The sequence below is a fragment of the Gasterosteus aculeatus genome, chromosome 11, assembly GCF_964276395.1.
Source record: "Gasterosteus aculeatus chromosome 11, fGasAcu3.hap1.1, whole genome shotgun sequence".
NCBI classification, from domain to species: Eukaryota; Metazoa; Chordata; class Actinopteri; order Perciformes; family Gasterosteidae; genus Gasterosteus; species Gasterosteus aculeatus.
This window is the reverse complement of record NC_135699.1, coordinates 11,231,325-11,255,133: the sequence shown is the minus strand read 5'-3', so window position 1 is coordinate 11,255,133 and position 23,809 is coordinate 11,231,325. Positions and strand designations below refer to the sequence as shown.

At 41.0% G+C, this 23,809-nt stretch overlaps 4 protein-coding genes across 4 annotated transcripts in view; 2 read left to right on the top strand and 2 right to left on the bottom strand.

Annotated features, from left to right (window-relative positions):
• Positions 1-157: 157 nt before the first annotated feature.
• On the bottom strand, positions 158-3,700 carry LOC120827633 (uncharacterized). Its single transcript, XM_040190697.2, has 4 exons — positions 3,511-3,700; positions 2,259-2,935; positions 1,996-2,109; positions 158-1,712 (listed from the first exon to the last, which is right to left on the bottom strand). Exons 2-4 carry the CDS (start codon positions 2,892-2,894, stop codon positions 768-770), a joined length of 1,695 nt encoding a protein of 564 aa, XP_040046631.2. The 5' UTR covers positions 2,895-2,935; positions 3,511-3,700; the 3' UTR covers positions 158-767.
• On the top strand, positions 3,645-7,035 carry rnps1 (RNA binding protein S1, serine-rich domain). Its single transcript, XM_040190706.2, has 7 exons — positions 3,645-3,755; positions 4,538-4,681; positions 4,781-4,960; positions 5,079-5,184; positions 5,391-5,544; positions 5,642-5,783; positions 6,594-7,035. Coding segments are annotated over exons 1-7 (834 nt in total). The 5' UTR covers positions 3,645-3,753; the 3' UTR covers positions 6,700-7,035.
• A 1,234-nt stretch (positions 7,036-8,269) lies between these two features.
• LOC120827641 (arf-GAP with dual PH domain-containing protein 1) lies at positions 8,270-18,219 on the top strand. The gene is made up of 11 exons (XM_040190705.2): positions 8,270-8,594; positions 10,576-10,706; positions 10,922-11,013; positions 11,986-12,068; positions 14,960-15,072; positions 15,342-15,488; positions 15,820-15,903; positions 16,196-16,258; positions 16,582-16,653; positions 16,780-17,008; positions 17,096-18,219. Exons 1-11 carry the CDS (start codon positions 8,504-8,506, stop codon positions 17,122-17,124), a joined length of 1,134 nt encoding a protein of 377 aa, XP_040046639.2. The 5' UTR covers positions 8,270-8,503; the 3' UTR covers positions 17,125-18,219.
• LOC120827643 (ras-related protein Rab-26) overlaps positions 17,812-23,809 on the bottom strand; it is a 27,457-nt gene continuing 21,459 nt past the window's right edge. Inside the window, exons 6-9 of the mRNA XM_040190707.2 lie at positions 21,085-21,150; positions 19,931-19,987; positions 19,200-19,276; positions 17,812-18,992 (exon numbers count right to left, since the gene is read on the bottom strand). Coding sequence (XP_040046641.2) covers positions 18,893-18,992; positions 19,200-19,276; positions 19,931-19,987; positions 21,085-21,150 — 300 coding nt within the window. The 3' untranslated portion in view covers positions 17,812-18,892. The remainder of the gene's footprint in view (positions 18,993-19,199; positions 19,277-19,930; positions 19,988-21,084; positions 21,151-23,809) is intronic.

The following is a 23,809-nucleotide window of genomic DNA, read 5'->3' as shown; positions in this document are numbered from 1 at the left end:
ATGAGTGGTCAAATTGAGGAAAACCAATTGTAGATTAAATTACAGTTCTTAGACTTTAACCCTGTCAGTTCAGGTCATGACATTTATTTAACCCAGGGCTGTTGACACGCTTCAGATTAAGTATTATTTGAAGCAGATTCAACGGGGAAGTGGATACTTTGTAATCTTTATTTTATGAACTGTACTGCACATTTTATTCTAGTTTAACATTGTTTATGGTTTAAATATATTTTACTTAATTGTTTTTAGACTTCCTTTTCTATTGCCTGATGTTTTGATGGTTCTAAATGTCTTCATGTGAAATGTGCTATACTAAAATAATTGCCCTTGCCTTAGTAAACTTTGTATGTACACATACAACATACATGTCACACACTTACATATTTTAATGGAAATGTCTCAGATAAAAGAATACAAGTCAGACGTGACATTTTGTAATGCCTGGGGATAAAAAAATAGATAAAAAATAAATAATAATTGTGAAAAAACGTTTAAATTCCTACATGTAACAATTTGCTCTACTTCGTGGATAGATAAAATTATAAGAGTCTGTATTGTAAATTAATCTGTACCGAACAGATGTTAACGTTAGCCGAGCTAGATAACAGCTAGCACAGCTTCATGAAGGTTTGAAGAGCTCACCATGTCAAGAGTGTCGATTGATTAAATAATTATCACATCCCAATATGTAATATTCCAAAGTGGCTCTAAAAAAATCATATCTGAGCCTTAATGGTCACAGAACACTCCGTGGTATCTGACAGCCTCTACTTCCCTTCCACTTTGACAATATTGCTCTCTTGATTCCGCAGAGAGTGGTGAGAGTCCATCACTGGCTGGATAGACACACAGTCCTGGAGGGTGCTAGAACAGCTGCTTGGGAAATCAGTAGTTTTACTCTCTGATCCCCTGAAAGTCTGACAATGAGGCTGGCTGTATGCAGAAACATAGGATTGTGTGTAGGGTTGCATCAGTGTTTGGCTGTTTTGCTGTGGGTAAGCAGCTGCATATGGTTGTGTGCGGGGGGGAGTCGGCATAAGTGGGAGGTTCTCAGCATTGCTACCCGTTGGAAACCCATTCATATTTGAAGGGCTGAGTCCTGGCACTTTAAAGGCCTCTACATTTTCTAAACTCTCCAAGGAGCGGAAGCCTGGCTCAGTTTGGCTGCACTGGGTGTATGTGCCTTGACTAAAGTTGAAAGTGTCCTGGTTGAAAGAGGTAGATGCTGTAGCTGTCGGCAATCCAGATGGCGATGGAGTTTTGTTGTGCTGCTGTTGAACAACGCTACAACGTCCTAAATTGGTGGCGAGGGTCTGTAGAGTGCTGAGGATCTGCTTCTGAATGTGTGTTTGCTGCGCCTGCTCCCTCTCCAGGCAGCCCTGCTGCTCCACCAGCATCCTCACTGCCAGACCCAAGCTCCGCACCTCAGATCCCAGGGTCTGAATTTGATCCTGTAGACCACCTCTACAGTCCTGGACTGCCTGCTGGGGGCTCGGGTTCCCATCACTACGAGTGGCGCCCTGGCCTCCAGGGGTCTGTAAGCGGATAACAGCAACCCCAGGGGCCGAGAATGGTAAAGCTGCTGGTGACCGGTTAGGAAGACGAACGCCAACCTGAGGAATTGAGTGGAGAGAGCTGCCGGACAGACATTGTCTGCGTTTAAGCAAACGCCTGGGGGGGTTGACTCCACCAGATTGACTTTCAACAGCATTCTGTGCAACATAACAGAAATATTATAAAAACAGTGGTGAAAAATGTAAAAAGTTATAATGCATTTTTAATAAAATGACACAGAATCTTAAGTAAGTCAGGTTCCTAAGATCAGGTGAGGACATATGCTGGAATACTACCAGGTGCCAGCAACAGCTGTAAAATATTAACAATACCTTATTTGGCCCGGTTATAAAAGGTGACTGACATCCGCCATCGTTAAGTGCAGGCACACACTTTAGCTAAGGTAAATAAAGACGGAGATCGGATTTTCTCTTTCCTCACCTTTTCAGTGGTCAGATCGTAAGTTTCAGGTGGTTGGGGCATTGCACCTCTCAAATTAGCAGCTTGGACCCGAGTGTGATCTCTTCTTAGCATTGGCGCGAACTGGTGGAGTGACTGTTGGAAGCAATGTGTGCAAGTGAAGCTTGTCAGATGATCTGATGCTTTTGGAATTTCCGTCCGCATACAGGTCTTGGCTATAACAAGTTATAAAATGAACAATTGGAATTGCGTAAAATTGGGAGAAATTGTGTCTAAGTAGCTACCTTCATCCTGTGTGACAGAGCCTTATCCAAAAGCCTCTTTCGGGCTGCCAGCATGGAATTGGTGGCTGGAGAGGGTGTAGCTCTCCTCCTCATGACTCCAGAGACTGTAAGCGTGGTAGACAAGGGACTGGCCTCTGCTGTCGTTAATGTGGGGGCAACTCTTGGTTGGCTGCTCTGTGCAAGGGAGGTGACACTTACAATCTGGATGTCATTTTCTTCCTTATCTTCGGTTTGGTGCTGTTCTGGCCGGCTGCCTCCACAAGTCTCGCCAGACGTAGATGGCTTTACTCCAGTATCTGGATTTGTGGACGCATGTTTGGAAAAATGGGCAGCTGCTCCAAATCCAGAATGGTGTGATGCTTCTCGCAGAAAATTTTGGATTTGAATATTATTCCAGCTCTCTTGCATTGCCCCGGATTGAGGCTGCACTTGTGCGGGAGATGTGCGGTTTCCGGCATCCATGGGTCTGACCCTCCCAGGCGGCCGCCCTTGAAAGTCCTTCAGGAACATATAGATGGCCTGGGCGGACACCTTGATGTTCTCCAGCTCCAGCACAGCTTGGATCTTACGGAAACTCAGACCAGTCCTCCGCAGTTCCACCACTTTGAGTTTGGCGGCATCATCCAGCCGGCCCATAGTCTCTATTGTAGAGGGACTCTGTGAGTTTGGCGGTTGATCTATAAAAGAACATGTAGATGAAAAGGAACAAAAGTAGTCTGTGATTATTACTGGGGAATAAAGAATGTGTGCTGCCAATGTGGACTACATGACACTACCAATGAAATATTGATTCTAACAGCACACAAAACTTTTGAAACTTATGAGGGTTTAATAATATTTTATTTGAACTGTTGTGAACAATAAACTTGCATGGTGTCATATCAAGATACGCTTTTGTCATTACCCATTACAAACGAATCCCAGTAGATCAAGAAACTCATATCTAACGTTATAACTACTGATGCACATGCGAGAGAAAAAAGTAAACAGTAATGTCTATTTAATTGATTGAACAGTAACAATAAGAGGTGGCTAATGGGATAGTTACATGTTATCAGAAATATACTAACAAATATAAAAACTAGTTGTACAGAATTGATGAAAAGTATTTGCGCCGTGGTCGCACTTAACTATACCGTCATAAGATGCCGTATTGTAATTAAATCTGTACCAAAACAGACGGTAACGTTAGCCGAGCAACATTAGTTAACGACAACAGTTAGCTTAGCATAGTTCCGTCTAAGAGGCTCACCTTGTCAATGGAATGTCGAGTGGTTAAATCATTTCACAATCCAATATGTAGTATTTCGTTTTAGTCAGAAACGAAGTAGTCACGCCCACATTAAATATGTATTTCTATCGACAAGAACGTAAATAAACAAATAAGTCGTAAGTGGCGCTTAGGTGGATACGTCACTTCCGCTCTTTCGTCATCGCTGAGCGACGTTTTCTCCGAACGCAAGTGGTTGAATCGAAATCGCCTCGTAAAAGAAATATGTAAGTTTATCCTCATATTCGATTGCGTTCGAGCTAGTTTCAATTAGAGTAGATACTGTTTCATATATGGAGTATTGTTTCATGTTTGAAACCCGTTTTCGCACGTATGTTATATTGTAGCAGTCGATGAAACCTTATTCCCCGTGGCACGGTCCCCCTTGTTTTGAGAAGTCGGTTGAATGAAAATCAATGGCGGCAGATTTTTGTATTCGAATACCTTTGTTGGCAGTACAGTTGACTTGTCTAAGGGTTTACATACACTATTATTGATATGAGAGTTTACCTGTACTGCATAAAAATAACATTATAGCCGACGGATTTTTTTCAAAATCTATTAGCTACAGTAAGGGAATTCCTTGCGATGTTGCGACGGTTAGTTCCGATTTGTGCCGATTTTACATTTTTTTTACTGACTGATTCGTTTGCATTTTTAATACTCTTAGTTATTTCTGTCGCCATCTCCCTTTTGTTTGCAGGATTAACGATATTCAAATGTTTAATAAACTCTTACCCATAGTCATTATACAGCCATTCAGCCCAAAACCTCTTCTGGGCTCCAGAAACTCAAATATGTTTCTAATCCCATGTTGCATAGTACTAGTTTGATTATCTTTAGATTTGTTTGTCAGACATATTGAAGATTCAAATAATCCCCAGCTATGGGGAATTGCAATTTGCAAACATGTGCTTTTAACTACTTGCTGATAATGGGTTAAATTAACAACAGTAATTGTAAGCCTCTGCCGTACACCAGTCACAATGCATCTGATCTCTGAATTTAGGGCACCATCACCGACTAAGCGAAAGGAGGAGGAAAAAACAAAAGACAGAGGCAAAGAAAAAACTGGTACCAGGGAAGGAGATAAGGAGAGAGGACGGGAGAAAGCTAGGAAACATCGCAGTGCCTCTACTGGCAGCAGCAGCAGGTTTGTTCCTTATGTGATTAATAATGTTTATATTATTTCGTCAGTGTCTTTGAATATGTATCATTTTGTAACATATTTTTCTGTTTTGACCATCTCAAGATCTAGCTCATCTTCAAGCAGCAGCTCTGGTTCAAGCTCAGGTTCCTCAAGCGGATCCAGCTCATCTGGATCCACCCGCTCTGGTTCTTCAAGCTCTCGTTCCTCCTCATCTTCCAGCTCCTCGGGCTCCCCCAGCCCGAGTCGTAGACGCCACGATAACCGCCGCCGATCCCGCTCCGCGTGAGTCACTTCATCTGATGCAGCTTGCTACCCATTATTTATAGACTTTAATGGGGTTTTTTTCCCACTTGTTCGAGACCTGATGAATTGAAGCAGTGTTTTGCTTGTGAATCTGTAGGTCCAAAACACAAAAGCGGGGAGATGACAAGGAGCGAAGAAAAAGAAGCCCAAGCCCTAAACCAACCAAAGTTCACTTAGGGCGGCTGACCAGGAACGTCACCAAGGTCAGCTGAGAAACTGTCGAGCTGTTGTCAGCCATACGCATGATATTTCCACTAGTTATTCACAATTTATATAGGCTTTTAATTGACATAGTTTTTTTGTCAGCTCCTTGCTATGAATTCAGCTTATTTTGCAAGAATCCGTCAAAGATAATAAACCTTTTATGTTGATGTTGTTCTGACAAAGTTACTGTTTCTTTTTTGCGTAGGACCACATCCAGGAGATATTTTCCACTTATGGAAAAATCAAAATGGTTGACATGCCAATGGACCGTGTCCACCCTCACCTGTCCAGGGGCTATGCTTACGTGGAGTTTGAGAGTCCTGATGAGGCTCAGAAGGCCCTCAAACACATGGATGGAGGTATGTCACAATGTCTTGTTCAGTGGCTCTGCCTCACACATTTACTGAGCTAGGAATACACGTTCAATCGTTTCCTCTTTAACTTTATTATTTAAAGGTCAGATTGATGGACAAGAAATCAGTGCATCTGCTGTGCTGACTCAACGAGTTCGTCCCCCACCTCGTAGACCGTCTCCCCCTCGCAGGATGCCTCCGCCGCCACCTATGTGGCGCCGCAGTCCTCCACGCATGCGCAGAAGGTACATTTAGGATTTTTATTTATTCTGCATCATTACGCGTAATTCTTCTTGCCCTCCCATCCAGATTGGCGCGATGTTTTCGGCTTGTCCATCTTCCTTGAGGGAATTTCCCCAAAAGAATAACGGATTAGAATTTGGTGAACTGTTGTACTGTCACTGTTGTCTCAAGTAGACAAGTACAATGAAGTGTTGACATTTTATATCCATATGGAAATCCACATTGTCCAGCAGCATACCCAATCAGCAGCGCAAAGAACCGTATACTTCCTGCTACAGGCTAATAAAGGACCTGCGGGAGTCTATCGCACTGAAGGACCTCAGTCTCCACGGGGAGAACAAATCTGCTCTTTCTCTTCCTGAAGACAACTTCCTAAAAGACTTACAAATTGTAGCACTTGAATTGTACTTGTAACGCCATCTATAGCAAATTGTAAATTGGCTTATTTGAGGACATTGCACTTTCTTGTTTCTTGTTCTTCTGAGTTTGTACCCTATAGTTGAATGCACTTATTGTAAGTCGCTTTGGATAAAAGCGTCAGCTAAATGACATGTAATGTAATGTAACTTCAGTTTTGTGGGTCCTGCCCAGTTTTGTATTGTTTTGAACCCCACAGTAGTTGTCTTAGTCCACAGCTTCAGCTTTTTGTATCGAGTTCTCTGTACAGTTACGTGTAAAAAAAATATTATTTTTACTGGAGACCGCTTCCCTCTCATTGGAATTGAATCACTGGAATCACACATGTTGATATGGGGATGACTTTTTCTTTGTCAATATAAAATCCAACCTTTTTTCTTCTTTTGTCCTTGCAGGTCTCGCTCCCCGAGGAGACGGTCCCCGCCACGTCGCCGTACTCGCTCAAGATCTCCTGGTCGTAGACGCCACCGTTCTCGCTCCAGCTCTAACTCCTCCAGATAGACGATTTCCTGCCAGGTGTTGTCTTAAATTCTGACACCAGATCAGCTGGAGATGTTGCTTTCCCAAACCTCCTGGACTCGCAAGAAATAAAATCAAATGTTGTTGCAAACATCTGCCTGCATTTAGATAGCATAAATGTTTTTTTTTTTCTGTGCAAATGAGTGTTTTTATTTTCATATTTTGTATTTGGTTGACCCTGAAAGCTGTGTTGCTGTTTGTTGTAATTCGAGCTGAGGTTGGGCGTGACTGATTTCTACAAATACTTCTTTTAAAGTGTGACTTCTTTTTACCATGTACTAATCTTTGACATTTAAAAAATAAATTTTCTCAAACATGTCCAGAGTGTGACTTCAGTGTGTAAACGTTTGCTAAGCTTCTTGAAGCCTTTGCTATTATAATAAGCTTATTGGCTATAACTTAATTTACTTTTATGTCATCTTTCAAGGTCAAGTTTTTAGGTTTTTCATTCTTTCAAATGATCCCATTCTGTTTCTAAGGGGCACGTGTGTGTTTGCTTTTCCAGAGTAGCTGCAGACTCACTGCAGCTGAAAGAGCATGCTCCTCCATTGTTTACTTAATGGCAAAATTAGATCCTGGGGAATTGTATATCATTATACATCATTTTCTACAAGCTTTAATTTCCTGATATCTTTTTAATTGATTTATTAACATGTGGTACAAAGTATACAGCCCCCTGTAATAGACCAAGAGTTGTAAATCTACTGTTACCTTGAAGGAATTTAGGAACAAAACAATGCTGGCTGTGTTCATAACTGGAACACAAGGTGCAATGATCTTCATAGGTCCTTAAAGCAGGTACATTTGTGCACTCACATTTAATACATCTGTGTATTTTGTATTTAATTATTACATTTTCTGGCACTGGGATTGCTTATTTTACTACATTTATTTTAGGGGTTTGATGTATTTTTACCTATCTGGGGGCCAAGACAAAGCAGTTGGGCACATTAGTAAAGACATTCTATATGATGTCTGTGATATTATTTATGCATCTATTTTTTTATTTACAGATCTAGAAATATGCATCTCTATCTAATTTATAAATTAGATAGAGATTTCTAATAATTCTCTGAAGCTGTTCACTTTTAAACTTTGTCATTAAAAAGCTCCGAACCACTAGATGCCACTAAATCTCACACATTGTTCCTTTATATTTTTGAGTGTCTGTCTATGAGTTCCTTACGAACTATATAAGGAGCATTCACCACAATCATCTACTCAGCATCAGACCACAAAGAGGCAGTTTTAAAAACATGTATTCTAATATCATATTTCGGCGGGTTGGATTTACAATTAGACTAGAAACACATGCACAAATATACTTTTCTGTAGACTCAAATATGTTTCGGTTGCATATATCCCGGAACACAGCTACCACCGAATACACATGACTGTGTTAAATGTTAAAAACATTTGCGGAAAAAAAATCTTATTCATCATACAACAGATAATTCACACCTAGTGAATCGTTGAAAGACGAAAGTAAATCTAACGGACTGCGAGTGTTTTTTTTCTTTCTACTATCGCAACGGCCGCTGGAGGTCTCACTCTACAAACAGACGCACCTCCACGCATTGTTTTCCACGGCTTCATTACTACACGCGCTCCGCTCCTCACCAGCGCGTCTGGACATGACGCCCTGATCGGATGTGTAGGCGCGTTTCGTCGTCCTGATGCGGCCGTGCAGCGCGCGTGCCCGCGGCGATCTCCCTCCTGGATCGAGACACCGCGACTCCTCCGGCCGCCGAGCAGCTCGTCCGAGGAGAAGCGCTTTTTTGGCACCATGGCATCGGATCAGGAAGACAACGGCCAGCGCGTGAAACGGCTTCTGGGCAAACCTGGAAATGGAAACTGTGCCGACTGTGGAGCTGCAGGTAATTGCTGGAAGGAAGGAAGGAAAAAAAAGAAAGATATTTATACATAAATATGTAATTGTTGATATAATGACGACACTCACGTAATTTAAAAGTAACTTTGGGTAGCAGCCTAAAGACAAACTAATTGGCATTGTGATAGTGAATATAACACTGAAGAAGCATTATTTAAAAAAAGTACAAAATATGACATACATCATATATGTGGGGTATTTATTACAAATGTATTCTTGGTTGAAGGTTCAAATATGTATTCATCTGCAGATTCATTTGCTTTTTGGATACAGATGTGGTCACACACCCCGATGGTAAAATCCACAGTGGTGAAGTCCATTGACTTCATCAACTGCTTCTTGAGTAAAATGGCTCCCAGTGTTGGTGTTCAGGGAGTTAAAACAGGTGGCGTCAGAAGTGCTGTGAAAAGCCCCGCCCATCTCCTCACCTCCTTTCTCACCGATCTGGGTGTTTGTAGTGTTACGTTTCAGTGACACTGAGCGATTGGCTGGCGACCAATTAGGGTGTTACCTGTCTCCCGTCCAAAAGTAAACTGGGATTGACAGCCCCCCCCCCCCCCCCCCCTTTACATTTCTATTCCCTGTGTGTATTTCATCCGTTATTTTACTTTGTATGCATGTGGTTGTCACTTCTGCATTCTACTGGTTGATTGTTCCACGGACAAGAGGCTCACACATCACATACTTGTCTCTTTTGGACAGATGCATGTGTGCAAGTTTGTGATTATGCACAAGGAAGTACTTTTTTTCTTTTCTTCTTGAGCTATTTTTGTAGCATGAGGTCACCGAGTTTTTCGTCAGCATTGGTTGAAGGGCTTTTCGGCATTCATGTGCAAACTACTTGGAAGTGACTCAGGTCCCTGTAATTTCACCCCGAAATTGATATGTTCATGTCCAATCGAAAGCATTCAGCGGATTCATTGTGAAAGTCTTTTGGGTCCCATCAAAAGAAGCGTTTACCCGAGTGAGAAAGATCTGACCTTTCACTGAACTACTCGAGCAGAAACCTAACTGGGTGACACACTGTTGCAAAAAAGTTTTCTCCATTTGTTTGCTTTATGTCAGAGGTCTTTAGTACATGTTTTACTGGGGCGGCGCGGAGATGTTGGAGGTTGTTATGACTCAGTTGTTGGATGCAAAAGAGTGTGAACATTATGTAGCTGTGAATAACGTAACTGATCAACAGTTATGTCACTTTCAAATATTCTTTAAAAATGCAGTTGTAGGTGTAATTTCAAAGCACGCATTGCATTTTTTTTTTAATAATATAACAATGACGAACACGACAACAGGATACACGTATTCAAATATGATGTGCTTGCCTCCCGTAGATTAGATTGTCAAACAACTGCATTTCCAAGCAGGTGTTGCTTAGTTGCAGTAACAAAGCACAGCACATGTGTTGAGTAACTCCTGTATCAAAGGAGACATTTACCCTGTTGGTAAACCAAGGTAAGACAACACTGATGGCCGGTCTAAATATGCACACCTGCCACCAGACTGAAAAATGGAAAAGAAACACGTATCTGGCCTCTGAAACCTGAATACAATCCAGAGCTCGTCACACATTCATCAGAATATGGATGACCTTTGAAGCTAGGGAAGGGTTTTCTGAACCGAGTTGTTAAATCCAGGTCTGGGAGACGGTACGCTTTGAAAATCATTTTAGAGCATTTCAGGGAGTAGTTGCATGTATTTAAAGACAGAAAGACCACAAAAGTTGTTCCTTATTTCTTCCATTAGCCTTTCTTAACTCTTTCCAAATACCTTTCTGCTCCTTCCGGGCCAACACCACTGGCAAATACCTATTATCTAAATATTCTGATAAGGATTTGTAGTCTATGCATGATTTTTTTTTTTTACTGCCTGCAATAATGTGCCACGTTCCGGTTGTTGGCTGTGCTTTAATTGTAGCTGAGCCATCAGAATGGTTAGTTGGAGCTAAAAGTGTTTTTGTCGTGTTGCAGATCCAGAATGGGCATCCTACACTCTGGGAGTGTTTGTGTGTCTCAGCTGCTCAGGCCTTCATAGAAATATCGCTCGGATCAGCAAAGTGAAATCCGTACTGCTGGATCCCTGGAGCGCCTTTGAGGTGGAGGTAAGCCGTCGGGTCTCTTGTGGCAATGAAGTGATTTCGTTCGTACTTAACCCGGAACATACAACCCCCAAATGTTTTGTGACTAGAGGCCCAGCACATTAATTATAGTCTCGAGCCGGGCTTGAGGTAATGTCTGCTCATAGGCATTAAGTCATTGAGTACACAGTAATGCACAGAGATATCACTTACAATCACCCGTTTCCTCCTCTCTGCAGTTGATGGACTCTGTGGGTAACAATGCTGCCAAGGCCAAATATGAGAAGATAGTTCCTGCCTTCTACTACTGTCCTACACATAAAGACTGCATGTAAGTGATGTGTGTCTTCCTCTCCACTGCTGTGTGTCACATTCAAGTCTCCAATTCACCTAAGAATGATTAATACTTATCTACACGACGGTGAAGGTTGTCATAAGCATGATGATAGGATGAGGATGACTCAAACGTTCGTATTTAGGATATTTTATGCGATCATTAACTTGGGGGCAACAAGTGGTTTGGGCCGGCAGGCTGACTGCAGAAACAGCTCAGTTCTAAGAATACCAAGTTCCTGTGAACAGGAAGCCACACATCAGTTGTAGGCAAGGCAAGGCAAGGCAATTTTATTTGTATAGCGCTTTTCATACACAAGGCAGACTCAAAGTGCTTCACATCATAACATTTCATACAATAAAGTGAAATAAAATGCAGGAATTAAAAGACAATTAAAAACAGCAAATAAAATTATAAATTAAAATCTTATTTAAATTGTTTAATTAAAGGCAGAGGTTAAAAGTGTAGGGTTTGTACTTAAACATCTGGTGATATAAATATCAATATGCAAAAAAAAACATGTGCCGTGAAGTTTATTTTAGACTTTACTTTGATTGTGTTTATGGAGGAAGATCCCTTAAGGCCGAAAAAAGGGAAGTTATGATTGAATAAAAACGATAGACCTACAAAGATATTGACATGCAGACATGTTAAAGAGGAAACCACGGTTCAAGCACGGTAAAATAACGAGGCGTTCGTTCATGCAGGCTGCTTTGAGAATGTTAAAAATAGTCATCAGAAGGAGCAGAAAGAGTCCAGATAAATTCATCTGAATGAAGATGTTTGTGTGAGTCAATATCATCTATAAAGTGCAAAGCGATGAGGCAAGTGATGATTAGGAGAACATGAGCCGTGTAACGTTTTAATTATTTGGTTCGGAGCGTGAAAGACGAAGAAAAACAATCATCCCAAGCACAGTAAAGTAAACATCAAACCCGGGCAGAGTGTCTAACGCCGACCGGTCTGCAGGCTCCTGAAAGAACAATGGATCCGAGCCAAGTACGAGAGGAAGGAGTTCCAGTGTGTGGAGAGGCAGGAGCCTTACTCAGCAGGTAAGAACGAAATGCGTCTCCACCCAGCTTCAGCTACAAACAAACCTCTGGATGACTCATTAAGGACTAAATCATTTTCTGCGACTCACGCAGCACCACCTATTATTCAACACTGGAAAAGCTGGAATAATCTTCCATTTATCAGTACTGACATTCAAACAAGTAAAATGCGGCATGTAACTTATCTGAAACCAATATTCTTGGTGGGGGAACTAAATGTTTGTTGCATAACCCTCATCTGTGTTTCTCCTGAGCTGAATCGTGTGCATGTGCGACCGTGTGGGACACAAATGGGGGAGAGCGAGTGAGAGAGAGAGAGTTACGCCACCTTTACTTTACTAATCAATAATGGGTGCCTTGTAAAGCAACTGGCTGCGGGTGTGCGGATGCTAACATTGGGCAATTATGATCTTTAAGATTCTGGAATCTTGGAACTGCTTTCATGATGAATGCCAGAGATCGACCTTTGACTACAAGCAAAGCGAATCCAGTTGAGGTAGTTGAAGTATTACACAGGAGACAATTGCTCTTTATTTTTTACACTTTATTTTTTACCCTCTTTTAAAAACCACCTCCAGCCCTCAAGTTTAAAGGAAGATACACCGTAGACCTCTTAGCATTATGAACAAACGGCAACATTTGGTTTAAGCTCTATTTATAAGCCGCGTGCACATTAATCTTGGTGCTGTGCATGCTTGCCCACTGGCATGGCGGATGTCTACATGAAACGGGGCCATCCACCTTTTTTTTCAGCCCTGATCTAAATGAGTTGTCCCATCCTTGATAAATCCACGCAGATTAAACCTTCGTTAGATGATTTGGTTTTGAGAAACTCCGCCCTGCTGTGGCCTTTCACAGTCTTACAGTGAAGCAGGATGCCGTAAGCACGTTCTCCTGATGATAAACACATTATATTCTAAAGGTTTTATTGACTGCTTTTTTTTCTTCGCAACTCCTGTGTTGCAAACGGAAAGATGTGCGACAATAGTCAGTTAACCGGATCGAGGTCATGGTCTGCGGCTGATTTTTCCGCTGAAAGATTTCAAAGATATGTTTGTGTTACTTTACACCTTCTGCGTAGACGATATGGGCAAGAATTTGTAGCATCGTGATGCAGTTTCTGGAGCTAGGTGTCAAGTTCACACAAAAGTTCACACAAAAGTTTCAAATTCACAACAACTTTAGATAGAGAAAGGCTAATTGCTCACTAGGTTAGAAGTGAGCAGTCTTGCAGTTCAAAATTCATTTAAAAAAAAAAAAATTGAAATCTTTTTTGTGTTTTTCTCCGCTTAAAGGTAGACAAGATAAAGCTCTGTTATAAGAGTCTCATGACTGTCGAACCCTTCCACTCTGTGCCCCCATGTCCTCCGCCCTCTCTCAAAGGCCCTTTTGTGTTGCGCAGACATTTAGGAGCATGAGGTTTTGTCTCCACCGGGGAGGAAGAATAGCTTCTTTTGTGTTCTCTAACACTCCATGTATCTCTGCTCCTGTTTTATGCCAGGAGGATTTAGCTGTGAGATTGTGTTTTAACAGTAAATGTATTCTTTTTTTGTGTTAGTGTTGTTTTGCAAACCTCACTCAGAAGCGGAGGAAACTTTTCTGAATCATGAAAACTTAATTTAGCTGTTGCTCAACCAGCAGTTTACTGCAGCCCAGACCAGTCGATGACGACTTTATTACTGTATAAAGAAGCAAGATAAGGGACACATGAATGAAATAAATAGGGTGGTGCAAGTGGACCGGAAGACAAACATTTATTTAAATGAATAAAATATAAAAACAAATATAATAAATACCACTGCCGTAAAAATTGGAACAAAAACCACATTTAACAACCAAAAAAAAGAAAAAAGACAGATAGATATTTGGAAAAATTCTGTTTGCATATTGTTAAGTTGCTGATTCGTTAAATTAAGTTAGTTAATTAACAGTGCGTGCTGTTTGAATGTGCATCGGCCAATGACAATGCACATCTGCCCAGAGGTGTTGTTTCTGTTTGCTCGCGCTGGTTATGAGCAGAGAGGCAACGCCATCTGTTTGTGTGGGGAATGTTCAATGGCTTTAGAATAGATTTTAAAAAGCTGAAAAGCACACACATATACACGTGTGTGTGTGTGTGTGTGTGTGTGTATATATATATATATATATATATATATATATATATATATATATATGTGTATGTATATAATATATATACATATTTTTATACTCGTTGGCTGTTAGTTGAGACACAATGCTGCTTTAGCAGACACACCCAGAAGTGTTTTTCTAGAGGAATGAAGAGGAAGTTGCAGTTGAAGCTGAAATATGTATATGATGTAAAAACCGATGTGCTTCCTCTCACCACTGCCGAGCTGCTGCATTGTGACCACATTAGCTAAAAGTGCGAACACACACTAACACACACTAATGCCAGAGCTGCTGTTTGTAGGAGTTTCAGTGGTTTCTGCCAGAATGGTTTCTGGATATTTTAATGGGATTTAGGATGACAATTTGTAAAGATGTATACATTTATACAAAGCATTAGTATATATATTTGAATAGATTTAGCAAGAAGTTGTATTTATCTAATTTAATTGGGGGGAAAGACAACATCATTCATGACTATTCATCTAAAACAGTTAATACTTTTGCATATTGGATCTAAAGGCTTGACTGCTGTGTTAGAGAGTTTTAGCTTTTTAGCAAACTCTGCAAATGGCAGTGAAATATTAACTACTGTAGCAGAGTAATTAACAACTGAGGAAGTCTAATGTTTGTTGGATGTATATTTTTCCAGTGGGCAAAAAACACGTATATGCTGATTTAATAATGTAAAAATGTCTGTCTTCCCTCCTTTCTATGGTTACTGCTCCGTGTTGAACGGGACCCTCGCACTCCTCTACCGGCAGGCTACAGAGAGGGGTTTCTATGGAAACGAGGCAGAGACAATGGACAGTACCTCAGCCGGAAATTTATTCTGTCCGAACGAGAAGGTGTTTTGAAGTACTTCAAAAAGCATGATGTGAGTGTTCTCTTCCACATTTTATCTATTTGATAAGCTGATATCTGTGTTTAAACTGCCTCAAATAAAAGGTTGAATGTTCTGGTAAAATCTAAAGATCCCACTCAATTTCCAGTTCAAAACGCCAAAATGTCATTATAGCCCAATGAAAGCACAGTTCACAGTTTATAAACCGAGATATGGTAAAGTTATGCATCATTTTACAAGCTTTTTCTGAGGAAGATAAAAACCATTTACTATCCATCTAAAAACATAACTATTTTCTGCAGGCCAGAGAGCCCAAAGCAACAATGAAGATCAACACTCTGAATGCCACTTTCCAGCCAACAAAAATGGGCACTGCCCAGGGCCTGCAGATAACCTATTTGAAAGACAACAGTACCAGGAACATCTTTGTTTACCACGAGGATGGAAAGGTGGGGTGCAGTACCTTTCTGTCTTGTGTTGTAAGTGGAGAGAAAGAGCTGAGGGTTTACATGTCCCTCTGGTGGACATAGATTGACATGACAAGTCAGAGATGTTAAAGGTAACACTCATACAGCATGAAATATCATACTATATATTTACACACCGAATATGCTACTTCTTCATCATGCAGTACCAATCCTTTGGGTTTAGAGCTAGAAAAGTACATGTTTTCTCGGTCATTGTGGAGAATCAGGCATGAGGAGGCATGTGTGAGGAAAAGCTAATTCAGATAAACATTAGTGTTTATTTTATTAAACTTCCTGGTGCTTTGTCTGGTAGGAAATGGTGGATTGGTTCAATGGCATTAGAGCAGCCAGGTTTCACTACCTTCAGGTGGCTTTTCCTGGAGCATCCATCTCTGATGTGAGTACATGCACGCACACATGCATGCACATACGAAAGCCCTTTTATTTGTATATTGTCTTGGGGGGGGGAATTACACTTTTTCTTTTTTTTTAATAACAGTATATTCAAACTTTATTACATTAATACACTCGCTTTTACGTTTAAAGAACACACACCAGAATTGTGTTCAATCTGGAGGCTTTGAAAATGTCGTTAGGACCTAAATGTTAGAGGAAAAATCCCCCCTCCAAAAATAATATTATACACAGAGTTAAATCAGTGACTAAGTATCTGCTCTTTGTTCGTCCAGTTGTTGCCAAAGCTAACAAGGAACTATATAATGGAGGGTTACATGGAGAAGACCGGTCCAAAGGTAAGGCGTTTTTCTGTTATTTTTCCTGAAACATTTGTGGATATATCACTTTTCCCACAATGCAATGTATATGTTAGGGAGATATGGAATACCCATACAATTCTCTTGCTGAGCATAAAAGCAATTTATTGAATTTTCATTAATGTATTCATTAATTAATATATATATATATATATATATATATATATATATATATATATATATAATAAAGACTTTCGAGTGCAAGGTGCCATGTGCCGATCAGGACGGATGAATCATTCACGCCACGATTTGTCCAGCTCTCCTTTATGAATTCTCCTGCTGCTTTCATTTCTGTCCCACAGCACACAGAGGGCTTCAAGAAGAGATGGTTTACGATGGATGAAAGAAGGCTCATGTACTTCAAAGATCCACTGGTATTAACACCTTTTGAGACCATCTATTAGTCCATCTCTATTCCGTCAGAGACAAGGTCCAAAAAAAAAGTGTCTGTTTGATTCAAGATGACTAAACTATATATGCACGTCTCCCTCCGCTGCCAGGACGCTTATGCCCGAGGCGAGGTGTTCATTGGCAGCAGGGAAAACAGCTACAGTGTGCACCCCGGCCTCCCCCAGAACACGCAAGGCTACCACTGGCAGTTTGGAATCACCATCGTGACCCCAGACAGGAAGTTTCTGTTTGCGTGTGAGACCGACGAGGATCAGAAAGACTGGATCTCAGCATTTCAGACCGTTATCAACAGACCAATGCAGCCTCGGGAGTACGCGGGTAAACCGAACACCCGGAAAGTCATTATGTAGCTCTTTTCTTCCCAATGTATTAGTCTGATTTACGTTGTATTTGTTTTCTCTGCAGTAGCGGCTTATTTTAAGCACAAACCGTGACCGTCTGAGTGCTTGAAGCCCGGCTGTGGGACATCAAACTGGAGGAAGAGAAGGGCCTTAAAATCCTCTGATGAAAGTCTTTCTGATGAACTAAGTGCGTCAAAGACCAAAATCCTTGAGGTGAGATTTTTACCACCACCCCCCTCCACCCCCCGTGACTCCTCTTCTCGATCCATCATTGCATTCAATGTCATTTTAAGACAGACCCAATAACTCCCGAGCTGATGAATGTTACCCTCACCGATTCCTCCGTATCGTGATGTTACTTCCACACCTGAAAGAAGTCATTGGGATCGCGCCGACCTGAATGTTCGCGACCTGATCGGAATTGTCACTGCTCAGATGTCAAAAGATGTTTTCTCAGTAATATGAGTTGCAGATGCTCAGATTTATCCCACGTAAGAGCAAAAATATATTTAATTTTTTAATGTATGAATTTGCTAAATTCAGTGCGTGATGCTGTATTGGCTGACACCGCATGTTGGTACGTCCGTTGCTTTTTTCTACTTGTGTATTTAAGTTGCTGAATGTGTTAACTGCTTTTATGAAGTGTTCCTGATCACATTTAAGGATTGGCTTGCATTCCTTTTTCTCGTGTGATGCAAAACTGTACGAAAGTAGTAATCCACTTCAGCATTTACGTTCATGTGGAATCATTTATCCAGTAGATGGAGACAGAGGGAAGCATTTACATTTCTATGACCTCCATGCACAAAAGCCAGGAGCTCATTTTTTTATTGTTGTTAATTTTCAGATACAGGAGTTAAGTTGCACATTAAAAAGTAAAGCCAAAAATCCACATGTTCCTGTGTACATCAAGATAGGAAAAACATAAGATGTATAGTAAATACTTTACGGACATATGCAGTTTCTATGACTAACATTCAATCCACCAAAGAAACAGTCATAGAAAATAGGCCTAAGCTTTTCTTTCATTTTAGACCTGGTTAAAATGTAGTGATCGTAAGAAATGCTTTTAAGAAAACATGGCACTATACACCCCATTAATATATTCATGATTGCAAAAATTAAAGCCGCTTACGTATATTTGAAAATGTGACTACAAATGTAACATTAAAAAGTAAGAGATATACACTTCTGTGTGTTGTATATCATGATTTGAGTAACATCGTCAACATTTCTCATCCATACTCCAATTCGTGGATTGGAATTGGAATTAATGATGATAACAAACAGTTTACCCTGGTGAGCTAAATTGGCTCCAAAGAGCCTGTTAAATCAATAAGCCTGAACCATGGACAGAACGAGCATCACTATAAACTACATCTGTTCTGAACATTTATCCACACGCTGACCGAGACGACGGCATTCTACCAAAATGTTGAATGTCACCGACGTTTTTAATTTGATGGGAAATAAACAACTTTACAGGAAAAACGACCACTAATTCTGATGCAAGAAGATCCCATCCCAATAACACGACCACACAAGTTAACGCAAGGGCAGGCTTCCGACGTTCCTAAATATCATGCAGCTACGGTAATAAATGAATCGATACGTTAATAGGTTTTGGAGCGTCTAACTGTCTTTGGCAAACCTGTAACCTGGAGCTACATTCACAGCTGCAGAAAGAGATGGAGGAGTACAAGCAGGACATATGAAAGTAGATGAGTGCAGTGAGATGAGTGAAGGGCAACAGCACGGATTGTGGACTTCGATGGGGAGGATTGAAAGGGTAGGAACAATGTATCTATGATATGAACACGAATGATTCACACACACACACAGAAAATGACAAGAGCAGGATCTAAGACCTGCAGCAGCTTGTGCTCTTCATCTCCTTGTTTACGTACTCCTGGAGCTTAAACTTCTCACTGGGATCCTCCAGAGAGCGGTGCTGCAGCTCCCTGAGACAAAGGTAAGATGCATGCACCAGAAATTAGCTTTTAAAATGAAGAGAATATTCGCGTATTTAAGGATTCTAGAGTTTGCAATGAGGGAGGAAGAGTAAATTGCATAACAATCAATCAGAAATATTAAAATTATAGAAAATTATAAATATTTAGAAGATTATCAGACTTGTCTACATCACCTGCAGAGAAGATGATACTCACTTTGCCACAGCAGTGAAAGCCAGCTCTACATTTAGACCTGACCTGGCGCTGGTCTCCATGAAGGGAACGCCAAACTCCTGAAGAGTCAAAGTTATGACAATTATTGAAGATTACTTTTCTTCCCAGACGGTCATTTAAATGTAGATGATGTAGAAATCTTTATGGCACAATCATGAACTGGTTTATTTTGGAATAAACCCACCACGGATGTGATGCATTTGTCTACCAGCAGGGGGGGTTTGTCTCAGCCCTCAGTGATGATAACTGAGGTCTTTTCCCCCCTCACAGACTCGAGAGTTTATTGCTTCCACGTTTGGGGACAATCGCATGGCTGCCTGCCATTCGATTGGTGTGACGTGTTCCAAAGAAACACCCGGGGGAGGCGCGTGACACACACATGGCAGATGACGGTTTTGCATATGATCATACAACTTTGCTACATGATGACACAGAGCGCCGGAACCTATATGAAAAATCGCCATCGTCAAATGTTAATTGATTCTAGAGGAGGGACAATAGGAGCTCAGTGTCTGTGTCTGCCTTCTATTTTTTGTTTGCAAGTGCTACACTGTCGAGCAGAATGAAATCTCTAGACGCCTTTTAGTAATAGTCAAAATCTTCAAATCTCTACAAGAAATGCAATCAGCAATACAAATGCTGTTACATGAAAGGAGAAATCCACAACAGAAGGTTCTCATTTGTAGCCGAAGTTTAAATTTTCAATCACTCACCTTTGCGAGCCTCTCACCGTCTTCTCTCTTCACCACCCTCTCGTGAGTGGCATCGGCCTGGTGAGATTGGACAAAAACGAGGTCACACGTGCGCATTTTGCCCCAACAACAACATCCACCCATCTCCTCGCTCTTTGTCCAGTTTTCATGCAAGCTTTCCTCTGGTGTTCAGCTCTGATGGAAGCTAATTGACTCTCAGGATGCTGATTAAGATGATATGATGTGTGGTGCCCTGAAACAAAACAGACCTCCAAGACAGAGAGATATGTACTTTGTTCAGAAGGAGGGATGTGAATGGCAGTTATTGAAACAAATGTGTAGCAATGGTATTTACAAATCAGCAGGATGTTTGTGTGCTTGAAAGAAACAAAAAGCATCATCATTGAATCACATTGGTTTGGTAAATTGTTTTTTTTTATGATGTTAAAAATCCATTTATTAAAAATGTAATGTGTGCATTAGACCTTCATGTTGTTAGTGAGGCCAATAAGGTAACTGAGAGATGGAAGAGATATAAAAACCCCCAATATTTTTGGATACCTCAAATAGAGAATGTAAGTTTTCCCCTTATTAGAGACAGGAAGTCAAACTTCTCAAAAGAAAAAGGAAGCTAATAGTCTACATTTGGGTATAATTAATAGAGCGTTGCTCTCAATTGAAACACTTCCTATGGTACTATGGTACCCAGCCTAAAGCCCAATGTTCCTACTAAAGATGGAACAAAATAAAAAATGTGTCAAATGTATCAAAGCTTCATTTACATGGACGTATCACTTTCTGAACAACTGGGAAATTGCTCATATTCGACGTATTCTTCATAAAACCAAAGGGCATTCTTGTCCAATCTGAACAGTTTTCAGCTCACTTATATACAAAAGTTATTTCTAAAGTGTATGACCGTACACTATCAGCTCATTGTCCACAATACACAGCAGCCAGACAATGAGGGAAATAAATAATGTAACTTCATTTAGCTGAATTAAATTTGAATTAACAAATTGAGTAAAAATGGTGTAAACAGAAGTGCGTCATGTTAGCCGATGAAATGGCTTTTCCTTGCTCCAGTCTATTGCCGTTATTTGGGCCTTTACAATCGACTATTGGTGGACCTCTAATCCAGAGTAGATTTGTAATTCTTTAACGCGATCCCTTACCTTGTTTCCAAGCAGCATGAGCACCACATCCTGCTGGGCGTACTCGTGGATCTCAGTCAGCCATGCCTGTTAACGACAAAGGACAAAAAACGACGACGGGAGAAGAGTAGCTGTTAGAAAACCTAAAAAAAAGTAACAACCTGAGAAAACAAAAGAAAAGAAACACGAAATAAGTACTACACATATAAAAGAGAACATCTTGTCCGGCACTTGAGGTAGAAGGGCTTAAAGTACTGGACACGGTTTCGCATTCAATTAAATTAGTGTGTGTCCAAACTTTTGACTGGCACTGTACGTGAGAAAGAGAAATAATGGGAGAGGAAGAGGAAGTGTAAAAACTGAATCAACACCGTCTGCTCCATCCTGCAGTCAGTATACAGGAGAGAGAGAGAGAGAGAGATAGCTTTGGTTTTTCAACACTTGACTGTGTGAGCTCCCACAGCACCTCAACACTCCCAGTTAGTGTGCATGTAATCAGCTCAGACAGACATCCGCTAACCTTTCCTGCTGAAATAATAAATCCCTCATCTCAACATAGAGCCGGATCGTGACCACGGTGAACGACTCCATGTTGGACGTCTGAATGGCAGGTGATCAATCTGCCTCTCCTTAAGTGGTCCTGCTCCAGAGCCTTTCCCCCCCCACAGCCCCCCTGGGATTCATTCTGATGATGACTCTGTAAAGTGATTTCACCAGGTTCACTTCAAGCCAAACGTTACTTTAAAGAACAGGAGACAAGATGAAGGAAGGAGGAAGACCAGTCATTTGTTAATTGGAACATTTATAATAAACCGGATGCTCCAGAATGGACTAAAAATAAATTAAGTAATACGAACTGCTAGGGTGCGTTTTTGCTGTCTGCAGCGTTCTCACCTATTCTAGTCTTCAGTTAAACAAACTAACATCCAACCTCTGGAGCTCCGACCTCCAGATCTAAATCCAACAGGATGTTGAATGGCCCTGTGAGGGACTAAGATGATTAAGCCATCGCTCATTGACAGGTGCTTTAAAATAAAAAAATGTTTGTTTTGCTGAGCGGCCTTTCAATGAAAAAAACCCCAAATGCAATAAAATACAATAAAGAAAACAGTGACATGACATATTTTCTCCTTGATTGTGGTTTTTCACCTTGGTTATATTTAAGTAAACATAACATTTAGCTAATACTAATGATAGTGTCAATAGAATGAGTCACGATTAGCTACATTTCTGTATTGGAGTTATATTTATACTATTCTGGATTTTGTCTTCCGCTCATAGAAGATGCGTATGTAAGATGTTGCTTTGGAATAGTTGCTGAACCACCATTGCAATGTAACGTGCTTTGGATTTAATTAGGTCTGAGAAGTTTGGGAGACCATGCGGTTGCCAAGGAGTTCTTTAAAAAAGGCTTCACCAGTGAGGAGGGACAGAAAAAGTTGTCCAAAGAAAGGTCCGCCTTTTGCTTTACTGAGAGTAGATGAGAAAAGATTGGATTGGATTGTTTGAATGTGCATCACCAGCACTCAACATTTTCCCTGTCACGCATGCATTCCATTTGCATAAGAGTGCGTGTTAGTTAACTTATATTGTTTGCATTTGTGGGTGGACCTGTAATGGCCATGTTTCCCGTATCACACTCCCCCCCCAATAAACAAATGCAACTTGAAAATACAAAATCCACTTAGACACGATAACGAACAACCCATTTTGAGAGCCAGACTGTGACTTCGGTTGTCAGTATCTCATATTTGACACAGCAGCCTTACTTGCACGTGCGCTTTCAGTTCTCATTAGTCTTCTCATGCATTATATTATCTGCTTGAAAGTCTTCAGAAAGGACTCGCGTAACCTGTTCGGCCAATTTTAACAAAAACGATAAGAGGTAATTAGTACCCATTTGCTCTACAATACTTAATTTGATAATGTGAAAACGTCAAAAGGCTGAAAGTCAAAGTTAACGCCGATGTGAGGGAGGGACGTGGCAGAGATGCGGCAGCTGGGGCCATAATGCATTAAGATGGAGAGACAGACAACAGAGCCATTGAGAGACAAGACAAAGACCAAGGAAGGAGGAGGATAAAAGCCCAGACAGACACCTTCTGGCAGCTGCGTTGTGACATCGGCGAGACAAGTTGTCACTGGCAGGGAGCACTGCGAGTTGAGATGAAAAAGCAAGGCCGTGTCCTACATTTGTTATTTCCCCCCCCAAAGACAGGGATTTGAATTCAGAGTTATATAACCTACACATGTTTCTATTTCCCAAAGTAGGTCAGTCACTAAAAACAACTCACAAGTAAAATAAAATCAACAGATGCGTCGAGTTCTGCGTACGTTTTGTACCAGCTCTCCTCTTGTGATGTTTATTTGTTAAATTAACATCAATTTTGTTGCTACTGCAAATAAAAAGCATTGGTTATATTTTTGCATCCCATTAAAATTCAAGTCATACTTTGCTGAGCACAATACTAACAACAAAAAATGGGGTGTCTTTCCACGTGACCCAACTTTTTCCTCCACTGTCCACTTGATATTTGCAGTGGATGACGAGGTCGTCCTTGCCGAGCTTTGATCAGAGTATTACACCAGCAGTCAAGGCTTCTGCCAGCAAGGGGCAGAGTCAGACTGGGCCAACTCAGAGACGAGTAGCCTACAGGAGGGAAGGAGAACTTGTCCCCTGAGCGGAGGCATCGGCTCGGCTAAACGGAGCACAGTCAGACGCAGGGAGAAACCCCGCCACTGCCCG

Coding starts and splice junctions, on each gene's coding strand:
- LOC120827633 (XM_040190697.2), bottom strand. CDS start 2,894: ATGGGCCGGCTGGATGATGCCGCCAAACTCAAAGTGGTGGAACTGCGG. Junction 2,110..2,258: donor CTCTGTCACACAGGATGAAG/GTAGCTACTTAG, acceptor TGCTTCCAACAG/TCACTCCACCAGTTCGCGCC. Junction 1,713..1,995: donor ACGATCTGACCACTGAAAAG/GTGAGGAAAGAG, acceptor TATGTTGCACAG/AATGCTGTTGAAAGTCAATC.
- rnps1 (XM_040190706.2), top strand. Junction 5,185..5,390: donor TGACCAGGAACGTCACCAAG/GTCAGCTGAGAA, acceptor TTTTTTGCGTAG/GACCACATCCAGGAGATATT. Junction 5,784..6,593: donor CCTCCACGCATGCGCAGAAG/GTACATTTAGGA, acceptor TTGTCCTTGCAG/GTCTCGCTCCCCGAGGAGAC.
- LOC120827641 (XM_040190705.2), top strand. CDS start 8,504: ATGGCATCGGATCAGGAAGACAACGGCCAGCGCGTGAAACGGCTTCTG. Junction 12,069..14,959: donor GCAGGAGCCTTACTCAGCAG/GTAAGAACGAAA, acceptor CTCTACCGGCAG/GCTACAGAGAGGGGTTTCTA. Junction 15,489..15,819: donor TTTACCACGAGGATGGAAAG/GTGGGGTGCAGT, acceptor TTTGTCTGGTAG/GAAATGGTGGATTGGTTCAA.